The following is a 22,886-nucleotide window of genomic DNA, read 5'->3' as shown; positions in this document are numbered from 1 at the left end:
TCAGAGAGGGCGTCTTCTGGGCTGATGCTCTGGCACATCGTGGGTGCTCAAACATGTGTGTCGACGGGTGAATGGAGGAAAGCTGTGTGGGAGGGAAAATCTGGAGAAGAGGCAGTGATATTGCACGGAGACCATTAGCCCCGAAGAGGAAGCTGGTATGGGGCCAAGGCTTCCTGTCCCTGCAGACTTCCCGTGGCAGATCTCATTTCCGGGCTTTCTCTGTTTTCCATTGCCTGCTACTCGCCCTCTCCCCGCCCGCCCCATCACTGTTCTGGGCGCCCAGTCATCACACATCTTTCGGGGCTGTCCAGTGAACAGGCGTGCAGGTCCAAATCACCTCCTGGACCACGTCAGCCTTGCACACAATGCCAGCAGCAGCAGCCCATACAAAAGGCTCCAGGTGGCCTAAGCTAAGTGAATGAGTGCACAGGAGGGCTGCCCAAAGGCCGGTGGAAGCTCAGCTCCCATGACGTTCCATGCCAGGGAGGCACGAGCCCTGCTGGGCTCTGTGCTGGTCCCATCACATCTGCCATGGAAGAGAAACAGAGGGCCAATCCTTATGCTTAGAGACCCTGTTGTGTCCTCAGAGGGTCTTGGGGAAAAGCCGGGTGGCAGGGGGTGGGCTGTGGGCTGTCCTCAAATATGTGTCAGGCTGGCAGGTGAAAAAGAAAAAGCGTGCACAGTCCTAGAGAGAAGGAACCAGGAGCGATCCCTGAAAACTTGAGGCAGCCAGGTGGGCAGAATGAGGACTTTTCCAGGGACTGGAACTCTCGGAGAACAGTCCAGACTTGAGTGAGTAGAAACATGGGTTGGATAGATGGGTGCTCTGTGCCCTGTGCTGTGAGGGGACGCCCTTTCCTCTGCTTCATCGTTGTTCAGGTGGCTGTGCCCCAAACAGATCTGTGTCTGCTATTCAGGGATGTCTGAAAAGCCTAGCACAAAGATATTAAATGCTAATCCTTGGGATGACAGTTCCCCTGCCCGGTTTGGGATGTGTGGGGATTGGGGGGGGGTGGATGGTGCAGAGGAGGATCAGATTACCCTACTTAAGAAAGGATTTGGGGTGCCCAGGAGAAAATGACTAGCCAGGAGGGAGGGAGAATCAATACCTCAGTGATTGGGGGCGCTCTGGGATATTTTGAGGCTAGAATGGAACTAGAAGGGACAGGTGTATTATAGGACATTTATATCAGATACTTAAGGAGTTTCATTGCAGGATATGCTATAAAACGCACTCTTCTTTGTCCTTAAGGGGTCATCCGGGATGCTTTTTTAAAGAATTCAAGTATCAGCATGGTGGCCCAGACTAAGATACTGAGCTATCAACCCTGAGACAGAAAGCCTACTTTTACTTGGGTTAATATGGGTTTCCCCCAGAAAAATGCCAGCATCACTGTCACCACCAGTTTCACTTGGTTCATTTGGAAGCAAAACTGTAAGGATTGTGCCAATAGAAACCCCAAAGGGCTTTCCAAACAGGCTCCTCAGTTCTTGCCAGTACCCTGCTTCCAGGGGCCCCGCCATGGCCACCAGCACCACGGTTCCCTTTAGTCCCAGGCAGGCCTCCCCTTGGCAAGGGCTCTCCCCGCCCCCCTTTCCTGCAGAAAGACGTGAGTTTCACCTACGCACCGGCCTGCCCTCCCCAGCCTCACCCTGTGTGACGTCAGGGCCAGCTGCAGCTATGTGACCTTCCCAGTACATTCCATCTCCTTCTGACTTGGCCTCTTTGTGACTTCGGTTTCACCTTGAGCCCATCTGGGCACCTCCCTGCCAGTTCCGCCCCACGTACGGCTGCTGACCCACGCATAGGAGTTCCTGGAGGGACCGTCTCCCTCTCTCTGCTGCCTTTCTGATGGGCAGGTGGTCCTAGATGCCCCAGCACAGGCTCTGGCATGATCTTACCAGGAAGGGAGGGAGCTGGTATAGTCATCGGCATGACACAGTGAGGCTGCCAGGTACCCAGGGTGCCACCCTGTGATTCTCTCTGCCTGACACCTGCCAGGGACCTAGAGAGACTGGCAGGAGTCCCCTTGCCTACAGCGAACCCACTGATGGCTCTCACTTCCCTACCGCCTCTCTGCCAGGCTTCTTTTCTCTCCCGTATCTTTCTCCCTCTTGTTGGGGCAGAAATTATTTTTTTAACAGGAGAAGAAAAGTACAGAGAATAACACAATCAGCATCTACCTATTTTCAGATGCACTCAGCGTCCTTGATTTCCACCCTACCCACCCACCCCCACCCTGCCCCAGTATGGGGCTCTCGCCACGCGCCGTGGGGCGGCTCCCTGCTCCCTTCTCCCCCAGCCCCCGACCCTCACCCAGAACCGTAGGTAATCACCTGTATCTTCTCTCCGCAGGGCTCCGCGGAGAATGGGACTTTGACCTCTGCAAACACTCAGAAGACAGACCCTTGGTTGGAGCCAAAGCTCAAAGTGGTGGATTGGGACAAGGTAGCTGGTGCAGGGCAGGGCAGGGTGACGATCCAGGGCTCCTGGGGCCAGGGCGAGAGTGTGTGGAGCCAAAGGCTGTGGTTATTCATAAAGTTTTCCCAAGAGAGATGAGGATGGGGAAGCTGGTGCTCATAGCCCACAAGCATGATCTAGGGCAGCAAACCCCAGCTGATGGGAGTGGGTGTGGGGAAGCTGTGCACAGGAGGTCTATGCAGACCCCGGCCGTGAACACCCCAAAGGGCGGTCTCCCACGGGGATCTGGAGCTAAGAAGAGCATGATGACAAGTTCAGAAGGTCCAGACGTGCCCGCCTCGACCAGCATGCAGTGCGGAGCTGCCCCCAGCGGCCAACAATCCCTCTCAAGAGTCAGCAGCCCACAGGGGCTTGGGAGCCTGCTGAGGCCAGGGGAGGCATTTGTCCGCCGGGGGGGGGGGGGGCGATGCCTGGGAGATCAGGGGGGGAACCCGACTTGAGTGCCATTTCCCTCCAACCTGGGTTGTGGGACTGTCCCAATCCTGGAATAGATCTTACTAGGCCCATCCATAAATGGCCCCCACCTGTGTTAGACACGGAGGACAAAACACAATCGGGACAGGCCCCAGCCCCCAGGGAGCTCACCACCTGCTGGGACGGACAGACCACCCTCACCCACAGTTATTACAACACGGGGAGACGTGAGAAGCACACCCAGAGAACACAGGTGGCCAGAGGTGGGGAGGACTCCACAGAGCGGACTGTTTCCTGGGCCCCTTTGGCCAGGACCCCAGGAACTCGGAGACAGTGTCTGTCCCATGGGAATTGGCACTGCCTCTGGGGGAGCCCGCCAGCCCATGGCAAAGACACTTGGGTGCTCTACTAGAGAGGTCCGGACAAGTTGTTCTGGGGCCCGTCTCCCTCGGGGAGGCATGACAACCAAAAGGGAAATGGGCCCGCGAGAGGGAAGCCTTGCCCCACAGCTTGCCCCCAGAGGGTTCACCAGAACTGGGGGTCCTGACCTCAACCCCTGGGTTTGGCCACAGTGCTTGTTGCCCAGGCCAAGGTCTGAGGTTGGGAGGGTCTCGGTACAAGTGGCTGACTTCTCTGGAAGTTTTGGGGGCTTGAGCTTGTTCTGCACGTGGGTAGGATGGAGAGGGAGACGGCCAGCTTGAATGGGTCAAGGATCCCGGAAGCTGTGGAGTCAGGGTCTCATCCTAGAGGACGAGGAGCTGCGGAGGGAGATGAGGAGGCGCTGGAGAGAGGGCAGGACCAGAGAGTGAGCTGCAGGGTGTCCAGCTTAGGGCTCAGGGACCAGTGGATGGCACCGAAAGGAGCGGTGCAGAAGGATCGTTAGGGCCAGCGTCTGTGTGCCTGGCTTGGGGGTTGAGTGTTGGAAAGAAAATACTCTGAGGAGAGAGCCCACCGGGGCTGGGTGCATATGGACAGCCCTGTGGTGCAGTGGCAGGGAAGAATCATCCTGGAAGGGAGGGGGCTGTCGTTGGAGGCTGCCTGGGGACAAGCAGATCCTGCACTGCTGGCCCTGCCCCCCCGGGAAGGGTCCTCCGAGTCTCCTGCCAGGCTACAGGTTCTAGGCTGACCCGAGCCATGTCACTGCGTGAGGCAGGGAGAGGAGAAGTCAAGTCCTGTTCCGCCATTACCCCAGCCCGCCCCCCGCCCCCCGGCCCCACCAGAGGGGAAGAGGGGCCTCCCGCCTGCCTCCCCTCCCAGGGCCTGCTCCTGGCTCCTTGCCAGCACAGCCTGACTCATTTCCCTGCTCCTGTCATTCTCTTTCACACACTGTTCTCTCTTCCTCCTCCCCCTCCTCCTGTGTCTCCGGGCTGAGACACACTGCGGAGACCTGCTCTGGCAAGGGCCCCCCGCCCCGCAGCCCCACTGGGGGCAGTGGGGCTCAGCACAGAGAGCTGGGCCTCCCAGGGAAAGGGAACAGTGCTTTGCTAGCTTTTTCTTATTTTTGAATTCATCTACCCAATGGTCAATCCCAGCCCCTTATGGGAAGTGGAGATGCTGGGAGAGCCCCCAAGTCCCTGGTCTGATTTAAATAAACCCTACATCTGTTTCTGCCCCAGGTCAGGGGCTTGGGTGGGTCCGTTGGGTCTGGACCTTGAGGAGCTGTGGAGAGAGGCCAAGAAGGCTGCAGCTTTGCCTTGACCGGGCTTCCCCAGGCCTGGGGTGGACTTGCACACCATTCCTGGAGCAGAAGGACTTGCTGGAGTTAACTCTTAGTGTTTTGCATTCAACGGGAGCCCCTCTGGGTGCTGCCAAGGAAGGGAGTCTTAGCTTCCAGAACGCAGCCTCCCTAGCCCTAGAAGCTGGAGGGGGAATAGTGAGGGGCAACTGAGATGGGGTGCCAGGGCAAAGGGTGGAAAGTTCTAAAAAGGCAGCAGAAAGGGCCCGGAAGGGGTCCAGAGTGCCCCGTCCTGTTTAGAGGTGCGGTGTGGTCTGACGTTTGGGCTCTACGTGGGATTTTACTGGAACAATTTCTAAACCATTCCTTCGATCACTCAGCGGGGCAGGAGCCAAGCTTCCTTGCAGGATGAGAAACTACATTGTGGCACCTCACCCTACACTATGCCCTACTTGTCTCTCCCTCTGTTCTGGAGCCCGGCCAGCCTGGAGCTTGCCTGGGTACAGGTGGCCCTGGCTTCTAGGCATACCTGTCCCATTTGCCCCACTGCATCTTTTCACATTGACTGCCCCGCCCCCACCCACGGCAGCCTCCTCCACCCTTCCCACTTTGGGGGCCAGCCTCCCAGGAACCAGATAGAACTGGTGGGGTTTGAGGGGTTTCCAGAACCCCCTGGGCAGCGGGGTTACCACTGAATTAACGCTTCTTTCATTGAGCTCTAACCACATGCCAGACACTGGGCAGGGCAGTTTATATATATTATCTATTACCTGATTTAATCCTTTCAGCAACAGGACAGGGTAAGGATTAGAATGATCCTGATTTAACTAACGAGGAAGAACCGAAGTCTCTGGCCCAAAGTCACTCTGCTAGTTGGCTTAGCCGCGCAGCCCGTGGTTCCTGTGGAGCCCCCTCCCTTGCTGCATATCCTGGATCCCTTCCCCCCTGACAGCTGGCCCAGAAGAAGAGCCTACGGCCTGTCCTGGGAGGGGGGCTGGCAGAAGGGAGGGAGGAGGCTGAGGTTCAGGCTTCTTCCCCATCCTGCCTGGGGCGAAGCCAGAACTGTTCCAACAGACCGCTCCAGCTCCCCTGGCTACCAGTGGGTGAGGCCCATTCTCTTCCCCTCAGAAACAGGTAGAATCATCCAGCCAGGGGTCTTACAAAGCCATATGCAGCAGTAGGCTCTCCAGCCCCAGGTCCCGTACACACACACACACACACACACACACAGCCCCACCCACATAATCCTTGGCATCAGGGGCTGCTCCAGGGGCCCCCAGGGCCTACGCAGATGTTGATGTGGGCTACGTGGGTTTAACCTTTCGGGACCCTCAGATAAGTCCCTGAGAACTGGGGAGAGGAGCCCCTGGATCAGAACAAGGGCACTCTTGGCCAGCCCACATCCGGGGAAGGGTCAACCTCAACACTGTGGGTGCGGGCCTGACTCACCTCCCCACACTCTGTCCCCCGGTCACCTTGGGCCTCCTTTCTCACCTTGACCCTCCTCAGGGTAGGCGTTGAGAGAGTCCAGCTGCCCAGAGAGACCCCCAGGGACCTCCTCAAGGCTGTCCTTGTGGGGCCCAGGTCTACCGAGTCTCTTCCCTGCTCGCCGCCTTGCCCAGAGCTCCCGGCCCCTCTTCTGCAGTGCTCAGCGGTGCTTAGAAAAATACCTGCCCCCAGAAGGGAAACAGGCAGGTGCGCAGGGTGGGCTCTGCCCTCTGTATCCCTGCGAGGGCAGTGGACGGGGCTGGTGGGGAGGTGGGAGGGGCGGGACTTATACCTGGGTGGCCACACACGGCTCCAGGTCTATTTATCTGCAAGGTGGAGGAAATTATTCCCACCCCGTACGTGGGTTTATTAGGAGGATCTGGAAATGTAGGAAGGGGTATAGAAAGTGTGCTGCTGGTGAAAGACCAACCAACCTTGCTTTGGGATGGGGGGCAGGGCAGGTGCCTCTGCTGTTCTTCAGCCCCGAGGACTGAGGTCCCACTGACTTTCTGTATGACACGGCCAGACCTTCTCTCTCTCTCTGGGGTCTGGCCCTTCACCCCTGCTTCCCGGCCACACTCATCTCTGAACCCTCATGGCGAGGAAGCCTGAGGCTACCACTTCCCCTGGGTACACGGAGGAAGTGGGTGGACCGGAACTGCCTCTGTGGACTTGAGCTTGTCCAGCTGGGGGCCCCCCGTTAGACTGTACAGGACGGGCCTGCAGCCACCCCTTAAGGCCCCTGTGGGGCCCTCAGATCCTCTGTGCTGGGGAATTCGCAGCCACGGGGGGCCTGAGCCAGCTAATAGGAGGCCTCCCAGCCCTGTGGTTGAGACCCTGGGCTCTGGAGCTGGGCTGGCTTGGGTGCAGGTCCTGTCTGCAGCATAGACCATTGAGCATCTGACCTCAGTCTCCTCATCTGTAGAATGGGGTCGTCTCAGGCTCTAGCTCTCAAAATCACAGCTCATGTAGGATAATGGACATGAAGGCTGAGCCCAGGGGGCCTACGACAAGGACAGAGAAACAGTAGCTGGGATTCTGGTGGAGCTGCTTGTTCTCACTCTTGTCCTTAGGTCACGGCTGTGGAGGTGGGAGGAATGCTGGCCCAGCGGCCCCCTCTCCTCACATGTGCCCTGTCTAGGGCAAAGCAGATTCCCCACTCGCCACTCCTGAGCTGGGGTGGCCCCCGGGAAGAGTTCTGTGCCACCTTGTCCCTGTGCTGCCTGGGAGGAGGGGGACCTGGGGCACAGAGGAGGCCCCCTTCCAACCCTGGTGGCATGCAAGCCCTCCCGTGCTCCCTCTGGGCAGCAGGCTGCCCTTTCCCCCTGCAGGCCTTGCTGCATTCCAGACATAGCCCAGGAGAGCCCTCCCCCTCCCTTGGGTCAGGGGCAGAGCTGGGTGGGGGAGGGGAGTAGGACTTGGGCCAAACTTACCCCATTTGCATGTGTTTCCTGGGGCCCAGCCTGTTGCACAGGATTTTTGAGTTCCTTAAAGGACCCCCACCCCCGCCCTCAACAAGCAGTTTCTGGGTATATCTTCACCTTCATTCACACAGTCAGCTTTAACTGGGTACCCCTGAGTGAATCACTTGTAGTCTCTGAGCATCAGGCTCCGCATCTGTAAAAGGAGAATTTGCTATGGAGAAGGTGGCTGTGGAAGCCCCCGGATGCCTGGGAACCGGAGGTGTGGTCAGGGGTCTGTTCTCACCTCCTTTTCCCCACTCAGCCTCACGCAGAAGCCACAGACCTTTGCCCATGCGTTCCTTGTGTCCCAGAGCCTGAGGAAGTGGGGGTGGGAAGGGGCCAGGACCAGGAGCTGGGAGGGGGAAGAAGAGAGCCATTTGTTTGGGAGGACTAAGGAGCCAAGGGATCATTAGCCAGGGACTTTCTTTGGATTCCCATCTTCCTATCCCATCAGATCCTGGGCTGTCCTCTCTTACTGTCCTCCCTTCTCAAGAGCAGTTCCCAGACAGGTGCCATGTTGGAAACGACCCAGTGAGTGAGTGAGTGGTGCTGGACGTGTTAGGACCCAGCTGAGACTTTCTCTGTCAGCGATCAGGACTGGAAGAGAATTGAGAAAAGACACCTCGTTGGTGCATGTACTGTCTAAATCAAGGTTGAGCGTATGGTGAATGTCCCATCCCCCGGGAGACTGTGTGAAGGGAAGACTGGGCTGGGGAGTAGGTCAGAGGCAGCCTTGCAACCAACTCTAGACAGCAAGTCTGCCATTTGTACAGTGGCCAGTGACCACTGGTCTACCCAGGGAGGAACCAAAGTCATCTCCAAAGACCAGATGGGCCACAGGACATCGAACGGGAGACCCCTGTGTTCAAGGGGGTGGGGGGCTGAGGGGGCTGGCCCTGACTACCACACCTGAAAACAACCAGACCTCCTATCTGCTGCCCTATTGTTCTGTTCTCTTTGCAATAGGGTGTAGGATTCAGGCTGGAATCCCGGTTTGCTGCTCACCTAGACATTCTTCCTGTGTCGCAACTGAATTAAGCTTATAAGTCCCATGCTGTTTTCTACTCACTTTATGAAATAAGGGCAAAATGGATCAATAGGTAAAAATTTGCCCAAACCACTGCTAGGCTGAGAGAGGGGCCTGCCTGGCCATACAGCTTGTTATAGCTAGAAACGTTCACTGTCTAAGTTAGCTAAGTTTGAATTACGTGTACGAATGAAAAAAGGCATGGAATGTTGTGTGTAACATGCCAAAATGGAACATAGAAAATCCAGGGGTTTCATTCAAGATACATGGTGATAAGTTAAGGATGCATATTATCCTTAGAGCAGCAACTGTGGGAAAAATACAAAAGGGCATAGCTAAAAAGCCAACAGAGATTATAATATAGACTATTTCAGGGCACCTGGGTGGCTCAGTCGGTTAAGCATCTCTCATCGGCTCAGGTCATGATCTCCGGGTCCTGGGATTGAACCCCACATCAGGCTTCCTGCTCAGCAGGGAGTCTGCTTCTCACTCTCTCTTTCTCTCTCCCCCTCCCTATTACTCGTTTTCTCTCTCTCTCTCTCTCAAATATAATCTTTTTAAAAAATATTTCTAAATACTTGATTAATACAAACAAGACAAGAAAAGAAGGCAGAGGAGACAGAAAACAAACAGCAAGATGACAGACCTACCCCAGCATTAAATGTAAATGGACAAAACACTCCAATTAAAAGGCAGAGATTGTCTGACTAGATTAAAAAAGCAAGACCCAACTATATGCTGTCTTCAGGAGATGCACTTCAAATGTAAAGACATATGCAAGAGGAAAGTAAAAGGGTGGGAAAAGATAGACCATGCAAACACCAAGCATAAAGAAAGCCCAGTAGTGGTTCCATTAAAATCAGAGAAAGTGGGCTTCGGGACAAGGAATATTACCAGGGACCAAGATGGCTATTACCCAATGATAAAGGAGCCAATTCATCAAGAAGACATAACTGGGCAACCTTGGGCAAATTGCCCAGCTTCATTTCCCGTCTGCAAAATAGCAATAATAACAGTACCTGCCTAGTTAGGGGTATGGTGAGGATCAAATTATTTATTCCCTTCTTTTTCTTTTTCTTTTTCCTCAAATTATTTAATTCATATAACATGTTTAGAACCATGCTTGGCACATGACAAATGCTCTGCGAATGTTAGTTCTCAAGGTAATTGCAACTGGGACAAAGCCTCAAGCTCTCACCATGACCCTGGCTTTGCTTCCTCTGAGGTGGGGCTCTGCAGGCTGCTGCAAGATAAGGTGTAAATACAGGCCACTAGCTGGTTCCTCCAGTCCTTTCTCCGGGTAGCGGTGGTGCTATGTGCGTGCATGTGTAGAGACATGAGGCAGAGGAGTGGAGGGAATGAGACAGCCTGCACCCAATGAATCTGTTTGCTACGAGACCCAAGAAAGAAAGTCAAGGAGGCATGGGTACTGGGGCCAGGAAGGGAGCAGGCACCAGGTGGAGTTTGGGTGATTGTCTGGTATGACTGGTGCTGAATGGGATGGGGCTCCAGGCTGACTTGAGTCATCTCCTAGCCTGAGAAGCAGGAAGGCAGCCACTACGTGGGAATTACCGAGTTCACGTGGCAGGAACCACAAAGATCCTTGGGCCTTTTCCCCTGGTCACAGGCACAGAAGAATGCCCAGTGAATTCCCTGCTTGCCCCAAGGCCCCTACGCCCCTGCTCCAAGGCAGTGATAGTGGGGCTGGTTTCACCTGTGGCAGGGCTGGGAGATCTGCTAAAGCTATGCGAGCTTTGGCATGGAGGTCTGGGCAAGGATGACATTCCAGCCAGGGATGTGGGAAGACAGGTCTCTGAATCACTGTTGACTCCTTCTCCCAGGCTCGAGAGCTCTCCCTCCACGTACACCTCCTTTTCCTCTCCTTTACTCTCCTGACACTATCTCTCTTCTCACCCTCAGTGGCCGCCTACCTCCCTTATATTGGAGATTTACTGGCACCCACCACTCACTGGGCACATCTCACCCTCTCTCCTATTGTGGGTGGTAGGTCAGAGCACACCGGCTTTATAGAGGTGAGAGCCTAGGAGCTCCAAGAGGTAAAGGCATTTGCCCACTTCTGATAAATGGCAGAGTCATTCTTTGAAGGTGGTCCCTCACTACAAATTAGTTGTTCTTTACCAGTTTTAGTTGACTGATTTTGGTCCAGATTAATCTTCTTCAATACACGGACTTTCAGAAACCTTTAAGAGCTTCCCATTGCCTAGAGCTGCAGCTTCCAAGTTTTTTTTTTTTATCTTGCATCCCTATGAGTAAAACATTTAGAGCACATTCTCCATTCTATGTCCATTTTAATTTTCTATAAATTATTTGCATGTGCTAATGTACTCTTGTACCATGTACATTAGAAAATATGTGGTTTAAAGATGAGATAAATATATCACAAATAGAAGGAGTCCCTAATATTCTCTCCCTGCATCTGTGGACCAGCCTGTGAGTACCCCTAGGATATGTGTACATCCCTACCTTGGAAACAGTTGGCCTGGAGGAAAAAGTGCCAAGTCGTGGGCCTGGTACGGGGTGTTCTGCCATCTAAAGCTGTCAGCAGATTTCTTCCTACTGCCCTGCGGATCAGTGTCAAGGTACCAGATGGGCCGCAGTCATTCTCAACTCCATGTCTCCCTCTATACCCTTCCCCTCTCCTCCTTTCTGAGTCCTCCATGTTGTGCGAGCTCTAGCCCAACCCCCGGGTTTTCTGCAAAGTCTTTCTCTTCGACCCTGGACCCAGGCATTTGTACCAGTCATTCTGCCTCCTGATCTCAGCCTACCTGCGTCACCACTAAACAAACTATCTTGCCTGGCATGTTTCATGTTGCCGAGCACTTTAGGCAGGTACTATTATTATTACTTCCATCTCATAGCTGGGGAAGCTGAAGCTCAGAGAGGTCAAGTAATTTGCCCAAGGTCACACAGTAAGTGTTGGAGCCAGGATCTGTACCTGGACCTGACTCTAGAGTCTACTCTGATTAAGCACTAAGCTAGATAAAGCAAAGATGGTCATTTATATTCCTGTTTATTTTTCTCAGCAGCTTGCATAAAAATACACACACACATGAAATAGCAAGCAAATTTTTGAATGAATGAATGAATGAATGAATGAATCACTCAACATCAAGAAGAAAGCCATGGTAAAAGGGAAAAGGCCCCTTTTATTACCAGTACAGAATGTATTGGCTCCTGTACCTAAAGAGTCCTGGGAAGGACTTCAGCCTTCAAGCGTGGCTGAATCTGGGTGTGCAGGTGTCATCACCCAGATTCAGTGTCTCCAGCTCCTGGTTTGGCTATCCTCTGTGTTAACCAAGTCCTCAGGTAGGCTCTGCTAGCAACTCCAGGGTCATGCCCTGCCAACTTAGCATCTCCAGCAGGAGGAAAGAAAGGGTGTATGACGGCTCATTGCACCAGCTCAGGTCATGGGCCTGTCCTAGATCATATTTCCATGACCAGGGGGGCTGAGATGAGGGGCTTGGTCAGTTCTGGGATCATTAAAGTGGAAGGGTGGGTTGTGCCATACAGACCCCGTGAGCTGAGGTGGAGGATGGGGATCGGGATATTGGAAGAATGAGTGTGCACAGGTGTGAATATCAAGTCCACTTGACTTTGTCTCTTGCAGGATTTGGTAGACTGGCGGAAGCCCCTACTGTGGCAGGTAGGCCACTTGGGAGAGAAGTATGATGAGTGGGTCCACCAGCCAGTGATCAGGCCCATCCGTCTCTTCCACTCTGACCTCATCGAGGCCCTCTCCAAGAGTGTCTGGTGAGCCCTGCTCTGGACCCATGGTGGGTTGTCCCTCTCTCCTGATGCTGCCAGTCAGATACTGAAGGAGAAGGGGCAACTGGGGCCCCCCCCAGAGCCCAGAGCTGTACTATAGCTCTTGGGGGATAGTGGAACATGCCATAGGCATAATCCATTCCTCTGCATGGCTTGTCCATCGAGTGAGTGGCAACCTAACATGTAGCCAGGAACCACTTTCAATGTCACCCTGTTCTAGTCCAAACTCTTCTTGAGGATTTTCCAGCTTCTAAAGCCCACTGGAATTATTTTGCCTGCAATTGGCTCCTTTGCCACAAGAGGTCAGCATCTATCCAGCTGCACAGAGTCTAGCCACAGGGATGCAGTTCTTTTCTGCCAATAACTTCTCTCCGAGAGAGAAGCAGATAGACTTACAGTCTCTCTCTTCTTTTCTCCTCCCCGCCCCAAAGCAGTGTCCCTTTGGCCCTATGTCTCCATATGCTTTCTGTATAGGCTTTGGTTTCATTTATCCCTTCCTCTAGTTGAGAGATGCATCTCTGGGGAAGCTGGACGCTGTCGAGCCCCAGTGCACGTATCTCTCTTACCCTGATGGCTCTCCTACAGGTACAGTGTCCCTATCATCTGGATGCCCCTGATGCTGTACCTCAGTTGGTCCTACTACCGAACCCTCGCTCAGGGCAACGTTCGACTCTTCGAGTCCTTCAGCACAGGTAACGTTGGTTCCTTCCCGGAGGCAGGAGATTGCAGTGCTGTCTCTGGTCCTGAGTTTCGAAGAACATAGAACCCCAAGCCACATTCCAAACATTTGTAGATGAGACCTATCTGTAGCAATAGACTTCCAAAGAACAATGTCGGACTCCCCCCATTCCAACCCCAAGTGGATAAAGGAAACAAAACAAAACAAAACAAAACCAGCAACATGTTAGCAGAAACTAAATGAAATCATTTCATAGCAGTAAAGGAGAGGGCTTCTTGCTGAGTCTTGTGCTGGAAAATGTATGGCTTGGGATGGTCAAGAAGCTGAATGAGATCATTTCACTAGGTGCACAGCCGGGAGATGGACTCACAATGCTCCGCAAACACAGCACAGATTAGAACACGGGCGAGGAAGATGTGGGAGTATCCTACTGTGTTTCCTGGGCAAAGGCCCATGCAGCAGAACCCCTGACCACTGCTGAGCACTTACCATGGGCCAGGCCGACTGCTTTCCAGGGACCATCTCCCTTAACCCTCCCAGCCTTCCCTCGAGAGAGGTACTGTCATCATGCCCTTTCAGAGATGAGGAGATGGTATGCCTCAGACAGGTCAAGGGAAGTGATTCAGGTCACGTGGCTAGGACAGGCTTGGGTGTGGCCACTTCTGCCAGCCTGCCTCCCAAGCTTAGTGCCCTCCTTGTGCCTCTAGGAACAAGCCACCTGCCCAGATGATCTCCTGCCCTAGCACAGCCGGCCTCAGGGAGGTGCCTAGCCCCCAGGGGGTGGCTCAGACCAAGGCAAGGTTGGGGGACAGGCAGGAAAGGGCTGCTGGGAGTCATTGAGGTGGGTTTTCCTCTCCTGATGGCACATCACGTTCCTAACTGTGAGCCGTCAGAACCCCGCGCCCTCCCCCCCCTCGCCAGACACGGCCCCTTCTCCCCACACTCCAAGGCTTCGCTCCTGCCCGTCTCTGCCGGGAGTGGCAAGCTGAGGGTCTGAATGGCTTAGGCAAGAGGGGCCAGGAGGCCACAGTGGTGAGAGCCTCCATTGTCCCAGCTGGCCCAGGCTGGGGTGGGAGATGGACAAGCTGCAGGAAGCCCCCCAGCACCTGGAACGGCTCCTGCGCACCGCGGGTTAACGCGCCTGCCCTGCAAGCCAAGGTTACCCTTTTCTGCCCACGCTGAATAGCTCAGGCACAGCACAGGGCTTGTTGCTCAGAAGGGCTGCTCACTGAATCGCCCACTGTCCACCCGGCGCTGCTCTAACAATCACCAACAGTGGCCGGGCCGCCAAGGCTGGCAGCCGGAGGGGGCGGGGGACGCCGGAGCTTTGGCCCAGGTCCCTCTGCACGATTCCTCCAGAGATGCCACTCGGTACCAGCTCCGGCCGGATGGGCCGACAGGGCTGATGCTGGGGTGAGGAGGCGGGCAGAGACTTGACCTATAGGAGGGGACTCTTCTGCGTGGCAGGCAGAGTGATTTGAGGGCTGGGTCCGAAGGCAGGCCTCTGCAGAGAGCTGAACTGTGCTGTCTGATAGAGGTCCAGGGTGGAGTCTGTGACCGCAAGGCCAACAATGATTGCATGAGAGAGATGTGTCCACAGCCCTCCCTCATCCCCTAGCTCATCAAGCGAGGCACAGGTCCCATGCAGAGAGGACGAGAACCACAGAGGGAGGGGAGGGGATGCTCAGCAGGGTCCCAGTGCAGCTGCTGGACGGAGGGTGTACGGGAATAAAGGCAGACAAGTCAGGGTGCCAAGGAGCCAGGGAAGCTGAATGGAGGTACCAGTTCAATGCTGACATTCCTAGGTGCATGTTGAAAATGCTTGAAAAAGCAGAGGGGTTCTGCAAATTTAGGATGGCCCCCAGAGCGGTTCCTGGGAGCAGGTTAGAGTAAGCACAGCGCCAGAACCATGGCCACGCAGCACCCTCGGGTTGCAGGCCACCCCCTTGGGATGCAGGCCGCCACCGGGACTCTGTGGTGGGAGCCCGAGCAAAGGTCAAGACCAAAATCTGTGGCCAGGGAACGTTCCTGCGTGTCCAGTCCCCTCCCTGCTGTCAAGAGAGCTAAGCAGCAAGGTAGGGCTCCTGCACTGTGGGAGGGGGGAGGCAGGGGGCTGGGCTGGGAACCTCCTTCTTCAGCCAGGGACCCTCCAGAACTCTACAAGGAGAATCAAGACAAGGTAGGCACAAATTAGAACCTAGATGTATTTTGCCTCATACTTAAATTTAAATGGTCCCATTTGAAAATCACAGAGGCTACTTATTATATATGAGGAGCATATTATTATCAGTATTAATATATAATTATATATTAGTCTTACTATATAATATATATCCTATACATCATATAATCAGGTATTCTGTTTCCTCCATCCTAACAACAGCCTTTCATGGTGGGTAGGACATTTTACTGTTGAGAAAACACCAAGGTGGTGCAGAGCCAGGATTTGAATCCAGGTCTGCAAATCCAAAGCCTGTGCTCAGTGTACTTCCCCAGAGTGTTCTGAAGGACCCCCAGAGGTGTCAGAGCTTCCCCAGAACGAGGGCTTTCTTTCCTACCTGAGCAGCCCCGCCAAGGTCGGATGGCCACTCACACAAAGCTGTTAGGCAAGCATCTTGTACCAAATGCGGACACAGCTTAGGTTGACATCCTGATGAACTTCCACCCGCTGAGCTCATCTCTGTGGGACGGTTATCTGCAGAGCTGCAGGTTAGGAACAAGTGGACTGAGGAGAAAGCCAGCCTTAGGGTGCCAATTGCTAGGGATTTGGCTGGTAGGCCCTGGGTGGGGGAGGGGTTGCAGAAGGCCACTGCGCCCCCCGCCCCCCCGCTGAGTCAGCAGTCAGCAGTACGGTCCCATCTGAGAAGCCTTCAGGGCTCTCTTACGGTTACTGCTCACCCTTCCTCCCCTGCCCCTCAGCTCGGCCTGGGACAAAAGGTCAGATTCACATTGGTCCTTCATTGTTTTGTCAAATGGGGCTGGGCCTGGATTCTGTTTCAAAGAGCCAGAAGGTCACCACCACCCCCTGCCTTCCTGGGCTTTCTTCCTTCCTCAGCAGCCACCTGTGGTCATCCACGAGGGGACCACTCTGCCTGTAAAATGGGGACAAGGGGCGACAAGCATGATGTGAAGGGCGGGGCAGGAGCTCCGCAACCAGCCCAGGTGGGGATAAAGGGCATCTTCAGAGGCTTCTCGCGGTAGATACCTGGGCTGAATCTCCAAGGATAAGGGGGCAGGGAGGGAAGTAAAGACAAGATGAGCAAAATTAGGCATATGGTAAGAGCGGGGAAGTAGGAGGACGAGGTACAGCTAAGGAGCCACGAGGGCTCTGATTTGACCCCAGGACAGGTGGACAGGGAAACGAGGCCGGGATGTGGCCGGCAGCACACGTCTCGAGGGACTCTGAGTGCCCTGCTGGGGGTTTGCACTTCACCTTAAAGGTAATGAGGCACCACTGAAGAGTTTGAACAGCGCACGGACACGGGATTGGGATGGGAGGCAGATGCCTCACTGGGCAAGAGGTGATAAGGTGGTAGGAGATTTAAGAGCAGTGAATCGACCAGAGAGATTTTTTAAAAATTGAGATGAGGTTCCCATAACATAAAGTTAACCATTTTAAAGTGATCAATTCAGTGGCATTTAGTACATTCGTGACGGGGTACAACCACCACCTCTGCCTAGTTCCAGAACATTTTCACCACCCCAAAAGGAAACCCTGTGCCCACTGAGCAGTCGCTCCCCATCTCCCCTTCCCCCAGCCCCTGGTAACCACCAAATATACCTCCTGCCTCCGTACATTTGCCCATTCTGGACATTCCATACACGTGGAATCGTACAACACGTGGACTTTCGTATCTGGCTTCTTTTACTTTGCCAAGAGATGTTAAAGAGGGAGAACCCACAGGGCCTGGTGTCCGGGTGGATGCGAGAGGGAGGGATAAGTTAAGCCTTTGGTCACAGGTGGATGTTGGAACCTCTGGCTGAGGAAGAAACCCAAGAGGAGCAGCCTAGGGTGACGAGGTGGGCAGGAAGAAGTGGAGGAGGATTGGCCTCACTTCACAGCTGGTGACTTTGGGGGCCTGTGGACAGCCATCTGGAGGTGCCCAGCAGCCAGTGGCTGTCCAGGACCGGGGTGGAGGTGGAGGTCTGGGTGGGGATGGAGGCGGCGGGGGGGAGGGGGGTGGCCTGTGGGTGTGGCCGACTTCCAGGATCCAGCAGAGAGTGTGTGAGAGTAGAGGATCAAGGCTTTGATGCTGGGGACAGAGGCAGCATTTCCATGATGGCACCGGACAAGGGGCATCTAGAGAAGAGGAGAAAAGCCAAGTGACCCAGCAGGCAGGGAGAGGAGCTGTGTATTCTAACTATATCGGTCGTAGATCCTTCGAGAATCTGAAAAGCTGTGGATGGGCTCCCCTGAAACATCGCACAAAAATCAGAAGATTAAATTTAGTTACGATATGACCCAGGAACCTCACTCCTAGGCTTATCCCCAGGACAACGGAAACCATGCCCACACAAAAACTTGTACTTGAATGCTCATAGCAGCACTTTCCGTAATAGCCCCAAAGTAGAAACAGCCCAGATGTCCATCAACTGAGGAACGGATAAACAGAGGCGGTATATCCATACAAATGGAAAAATATTCAGCCTTAAAAAGGAATGACATCCGGATCCATGCTACAACATGGATGAGCCTTGAAAATAGTATATGTTAAAAAAGCCAGTCATAAAAGACCACACATCATAGGATTCCGTTTATATGGAGTGTCCAGCATGGGCAAATCCGTAGACCAAAAGCAGGTTTGTGGTTTCCAGGCGCTGGGAAACGGCAGGAGTGCGGAGAAATGAGGAGTGACCGCTAACAGAGACAGGGTTTCTTTTTGGGGTGACAGAAATGTTCTAGAATTGACCGGTGATTGGCTACACAATACTGAATATATGAAAGAAACCACTGAATTGTACACTTTAAGGGGGCAAATTGTAGGATATGTGAATTATATTTCAAGAAGGCTGTTATTTTTCAAAAGGGAGAGGAAGCCTGGCCAAAGCAGTGGCTCATGGAGGAAAGTACAACTCGGAATGAGAATAGGCGTGGAGAAAACATTGACTGGAGCTGGTGTCCCTGTGAAGCCAAGAATGAATGGGGACAAGAAATGAGAGCTTCTAAGACTGTCATCAGAGGGTGGGGGGTGGGGAACCTCACGCTTGATGACAAGTCCATCTCTCCCGTCTTCTGGTCTCCAGGCGAATCATCTTCAGGTTTTCCACATCTCCCTCGTATGCTATGATTTCAAGTCTTATCTGTTAAGATTTCTGTACTTGGGTTTTTCTCTCCCTCCTGCCCCTCCCTCCCCCGTCCCTTTTTGTTCAAACATCTCTCCTCAGTAGCCCCCTGGCTCTACTGTCTTAGTCGGAGCCATCCCTCCCTCTCCCCGGTGCCACTAAAGCAGGGTCACCCTTCCCGGGCATGTCAGCCATTTGGACCGCTTTAACAAAACATCACAGCCTGAGTGGCTTATGAAAAACAGGAATGGATTGCTCAGAGTTCCAAAGACTGGAAGTCCAGATCAGGATGCCAGCCTGGTCGGGTGAGGGCCCCCTTGCAGGTCCCAAACTTCTTGTTGTATCCTCACATGGCCGAAACAGGGAGGAGCTCAGGGGGTCTCTTTGATGAGGGCACTAGTCCTGTTCGTGATGGCTCCACCCTCATGACCTAAGAGCCCCCCAAAGGCCCCACCTCCCAATACCTTCCCTTTGGCAGTGAGGTTTCCGTTCACGTGAGAATTTGGCGGGGAGGACACTCAGACCACAGCCCCAGGGAAATTTCCAGCACTGGCAACAGCTGCTCCTCTTACTCCCCCCAAGCAAGATCTCAGACCTCTGGCCGGCAGCACCGCTGTTCCCTGGGAGGACCCCTCCCGGCCCAGGACAGATCCTCACGGCCTCCTTCCCATTTTGACCCAAGAGCCCCATCCAATGTGGCCTGGCCCCATAGCTGCTGAATGGAGAGCAGCTGCTCCCAAGGTGATGGGGCAGAGAGACAGGGCTCCTGGAGCCACCAGCCATCACTGCCCCCTGGGGCCGTCTGCCCTGACTCTGGCCTCTCTCTCTCTCTCTCTCTCTCCTGCCGTTCTGCAGAGTACTCTGTAGCCATGCCTCAGTCTGTGTTCCCGGGCCTCTTCGTGCTGGGGATGCTCTTCTGGAGCCTGCTAGAGTACCTCATCCACCGCTTCCTGTTCCACATGAAGCCCCCCAGGGACAGCCATTACCTCATTATGCTGCACTTCATCCTGCACGGCCAGCACCACAAGGTGAGCGGGGCAGGCTCCCGCCTGGGGCCTGGCAGCTGTCCCCAGCGCAGGGGGGCCGCGGGTCTTTGTGGGGGTCAGCGGGGGAGCAAGAGGCAATCAGGGCACTTCATGTTGCTCGGAGGGGTGACTGGGCCCTCATCTGACCCGGGCGTGGGCTTCGAGAGCCTGCGTGCCTGCCCACCGTCCTTACTAACGCCAGGCACGCTGCAGGTACATTTCAGAGATCATCCTCACAGCAACGAGTTCATTCATTCATTTGACAAATGTTCACCCAGTGCTCACCATGCGCGGGTACTGTTCTAGACACCGCTGGACAAAGCAGTAAAAAGTCGCGGCCCTTGTGGAGTTTCCTTCTGAAGATGGTGCCACAGTTCTCCCCGTGCCACAGAGCAGCAAACTGAGGCTTGGAGAAATTAAGAAACTGAGAAACTTGCCCAAAGTCACACCTGGCACAGCCAGGAGGTTGTGCCCCATTCTGTGAACTCCAGAGTCCGTGCGCTCAACCCTCCACCACCCTGGGGCTCTTCGGGGACAGACAGTATGTCATCCAGAGGCTGGGAGCAGAAGCCAGGGCTGACCGAGGAGGCTGCATCCCCCTGGCTGCCTCTCAGTTCCTGCATCTCAGTTCCTGTACGGTGCTCTTCTCGGCCTCTCCCAGGGCATCCCTTCCTTCTTTTCTCCTTCCCCCCTTCCCTCCCTTCCTGCCTCCTTCTTCGAGGAGCTGGTCCTGGGGGGAGGGAGGCCCACATCAGCACATTGCTCTGTGGCTATCACCCGCTTTCTCTCACTCGTTCCCCCCCCACCCCCAGCCCAGAGAGGGTCTGTCTCTTCTCAGAATACTCACCGGGGTGTCTCTGAAATCTTACCCCTATGCCCGGCCCTTGGCTTCTGAAGCTCCAGAGCCTGATGCTTGGCTCTTTTGTCTGGTTCACTGTGACTACACCCCCTTGGAACCAAGAAGGGCTCCCATTAGGATGTGGGGATGGGGAGAACGTATCCATGAACACTTCCAGTACCAGTCCTCCCTGTGAGCCTGCATTAACCTCAGCTTGCTGGGGTGCTGCCCTCCCGGACAACGTCAGGCCTCAGTCTGGTGGTGGGGCTCCTCTCTAGCACTTTGCAAATTCCAGAGCCAAAGTGGCTTCATGAGCATAAAGCAGGACTCTGAGCCGTGAGCATCCTGTCCACCACCATATACTTGGACAGGCTTCCAGGTCCCATCCTGGCTTGGAAATTGGGAGCAGGACAGTCTCTCGAGGGCTCTCAAGCGTGGCAGCCTGCCCTCCCCAAGGCCACCGAAGGTGCCAGGCCTCCCCCCACCCCCATGCATGACAGGCTGCTGCCACCTCGCTGAAATGGGCGGGCTGCTCTGCCTCCATCCTCTGCCTTTCTGAGACTACAGGCAGGCCGGCCCGGCTGTCTTCTGACATGTGAGCCTCTCCATCCACAGGCACCCTTTGATGAATCCCGCCTGGTCTTCCCCCCCGTGCCGGCTTCTCTGGGCATTGCCTTCTTCTATGTAATCCTACGGCTCCTCCTGCCTGAGGCGGTGGGGGGCACTATGTTTGCGGGGGGCCTCCTGGGCTACGTCATCTATGACATGATCCATTACTACCTGCACTTCGGCTCACCGCACAAGGGCTCCTACCTGTACAACATGAAGGCCCACCACGCCAAGCATCACTTTGCACATCAGAAGTCAGGTGAGGCCCACACATCCCTGCCCCCTCCATTTGCTTACTTATTTATTTGACAGCCACCACTGAGCCCCTAGCAAGGGCCAGGCACTGTTCTGGGTACCGGAGATCCACGGTAAGGCAAGTCTGGGGCTCCCACCCTGCTCACTGGGAGACAAACAGGAAATCAATAAATTAGCAAAGATAATTTTAGGCAGTGTTAAGGGCCATAGAGAAAAGAAACCAACGGGATGTGGGGGAGGGTCCAGCTCTAACAAAATATAATGCAAGTCACAGATGTGATTTTAGATTTTCTAGTAGCTACATTGACAAGTAAAATTAAACAGATATAATTAGTTTTTTTCTAATTTTTTAAAAGATTTTTCTTTATTTATTTGAGAGAGAAGAAGCACGAGCAGGGGGAGGGGCAGAGGGAAAAGTAGGCGCCCCGCTGAGTAGAGAGCCCAATGCAGGACTTGATCCCAGGACCCCTGGGATCATGACCTGAGCCAAAGGCAGACGCCCAACCAACTGAGCCATCCAGGCCCCACAGATGTAATTAGTTTTAATAATATATGTTATTAAGCCAAGTACAACCAAAATATCGTCATTTCAACCTGTAACCAATATAAAAAATCGCTAATGAGATATATTACATTCGTCGTATATCAAGTCTTCAACATCTGATGTGTACTTTGCACTTAGAGCACATCTCGATTCAAGTGCTAAGTTTTCATTAGAAATACTTGATCTATATTTAGAGTTTATAAAATTGACTGTAAAAAAAGCCAAAAAAGTAGATTCATATATTTGAGTTGTCATAAACGTGCTTACAAGTTTTCCAGTAACTCAATCAACACTACGTTTTCAAATTGAAATTTAACTCAGTTAAAATAAAATGAAATTAGGAATCTAGTGCCTCCATAGCTCTAGCCACGTGGTAGGTGCTCAACAGCCACATGGGCCAGGGGCTCCTGCCTCGGACGGCACAGCACTGGGTCGAGTGGTCCCGGAAGGTGTCTGTGCAGAGCTGTCTTTATAGCTAAGGCGTCCGCTAAGGGGAACCAGCATCCAGCGTCCGGGGAAAGAGCATCCCAGGAGCAACAGGTGCAAAGCCTCTGTTCCGGCCTCTGAAGCAGGAATGAACTTGGCATCTCCAAAGAGAAGGAAGAGGCTGAAGTGTGTGAGAGAGAGAGGGCAAGCATCAGACAGGGGCCAGGCTCTCCCCGGAACTCAGGACGGATAAGGAACTTGGGTTTATTCTAATGGCATCCTCGGGAGACTAGAAACACAAGTACCGGGCCCTGGACTTCTGCCAGGATGGCCCTGAGAGTTGGGAAGGCCATCGGGGACAGATGTTCAAATGTTGCCTACGGGCTGGCCCTCCCCAGGCTCCCTTCCCGAGGAAATCCCTCGCACGTTTCACCACTGCCTCATATTCTCCCCATTTGTCTCCCTCTCTAGGATATGGCATCAGCTCTAAATTGTGGGATCACTTCTTCCACACCCTTATACCGGAAGAACCCCACCTGAAGATGCAATGACAACTCCCAGCCCCACCGTCCTGCCCTAAGCCTGGCCACGGCCCCTGCCCCACCCCCAACCCCCATCCAGACCCTGCCAAGAAGGTTTGCTTGGCCAGGCAGGACAGGCTTTGTCAGGTCTTTGTGCTTGGTGGGGGTGCTGAGGAGACCAGGAAGACTGGGACTGACCCTGAGACGGCTCTCCTGACCCACCAAGTCGCTCTCAGGGACTAGCGCCTCCTTGGAGCATCCCAGCCGCCCCACGAGCATCCCTGCCCTGAGCCTTAGCCCACGGGACTGCTTCAGGACCTGGTCAACGGGGAATTTTCCAAGGGGAATGAAGGAAACTGACCTCTGGGGCC

The 22,886-nt window shown here is 54.2% G+C and overlaps 1 protein-coding gene across 2 annotated transcripts in view; it reads left to right on the top strand.

Moving 5' to 3' along the window:
- The window catches only part of FA2H (fatty acid 2-hydroxylase), a 47,185-nt gene extending 24,640 nt beyond the window's left edge, over positions 1-22,545 (top strand). The window contains exons 2-7 of one of the 2 annotated variants that reach the window (XM_028093020.1): positions 2,357-2,449; positions 12,178-12,320; positions 12,921-13,027; positions 19,153-19,325; positions 20,776-21,028; positions 22,466-22,545. In XM_028093020.1, coding sequence (XP_027948821.1) covers positions 2,357-2,449; positions 12,178-12,320; positions 12,921-13,027; positions 19,153-19,325; positions 20,776-21,028; positions 22,466-22,545 — 849 coding nt within the window. Of the gene's footprint in view, positions 1-2,349; positions 2,450-12,177; positions 12,321-12,920; positions 13,028-19,152; positions 19,326-20,775; positions 21,029-22,465 lie in introns of both variants that reach the window. The other variant, XM_088027144.1, reaches the window with a different exon arrangement.
- Positions 22,546-22,886: the final 341 nt, after the last annotated feature.

The sequence above is a fragment of the Eumetopias jubatus genome, unplaced genomic scaffold (assembly GCF_037043125.1).
Source record: "Eumetopias jubatus isolate StellerSeaLion01/CBP00866 unplaced genomic scaffold, mEumJub1_p1.0 scaffold_10, whole genome shotgun sequence".
Taxonomy (NCBI): domain Eukaryota; kingdom Metazoa; phylum Chordata; class Mammalia; order Carnivora; family Otariidae; genus Eumetopias; species Eumetopias jubatus.
This window is presented reverse-complemented; position numbering and strand designations above follow the sequence as displayed.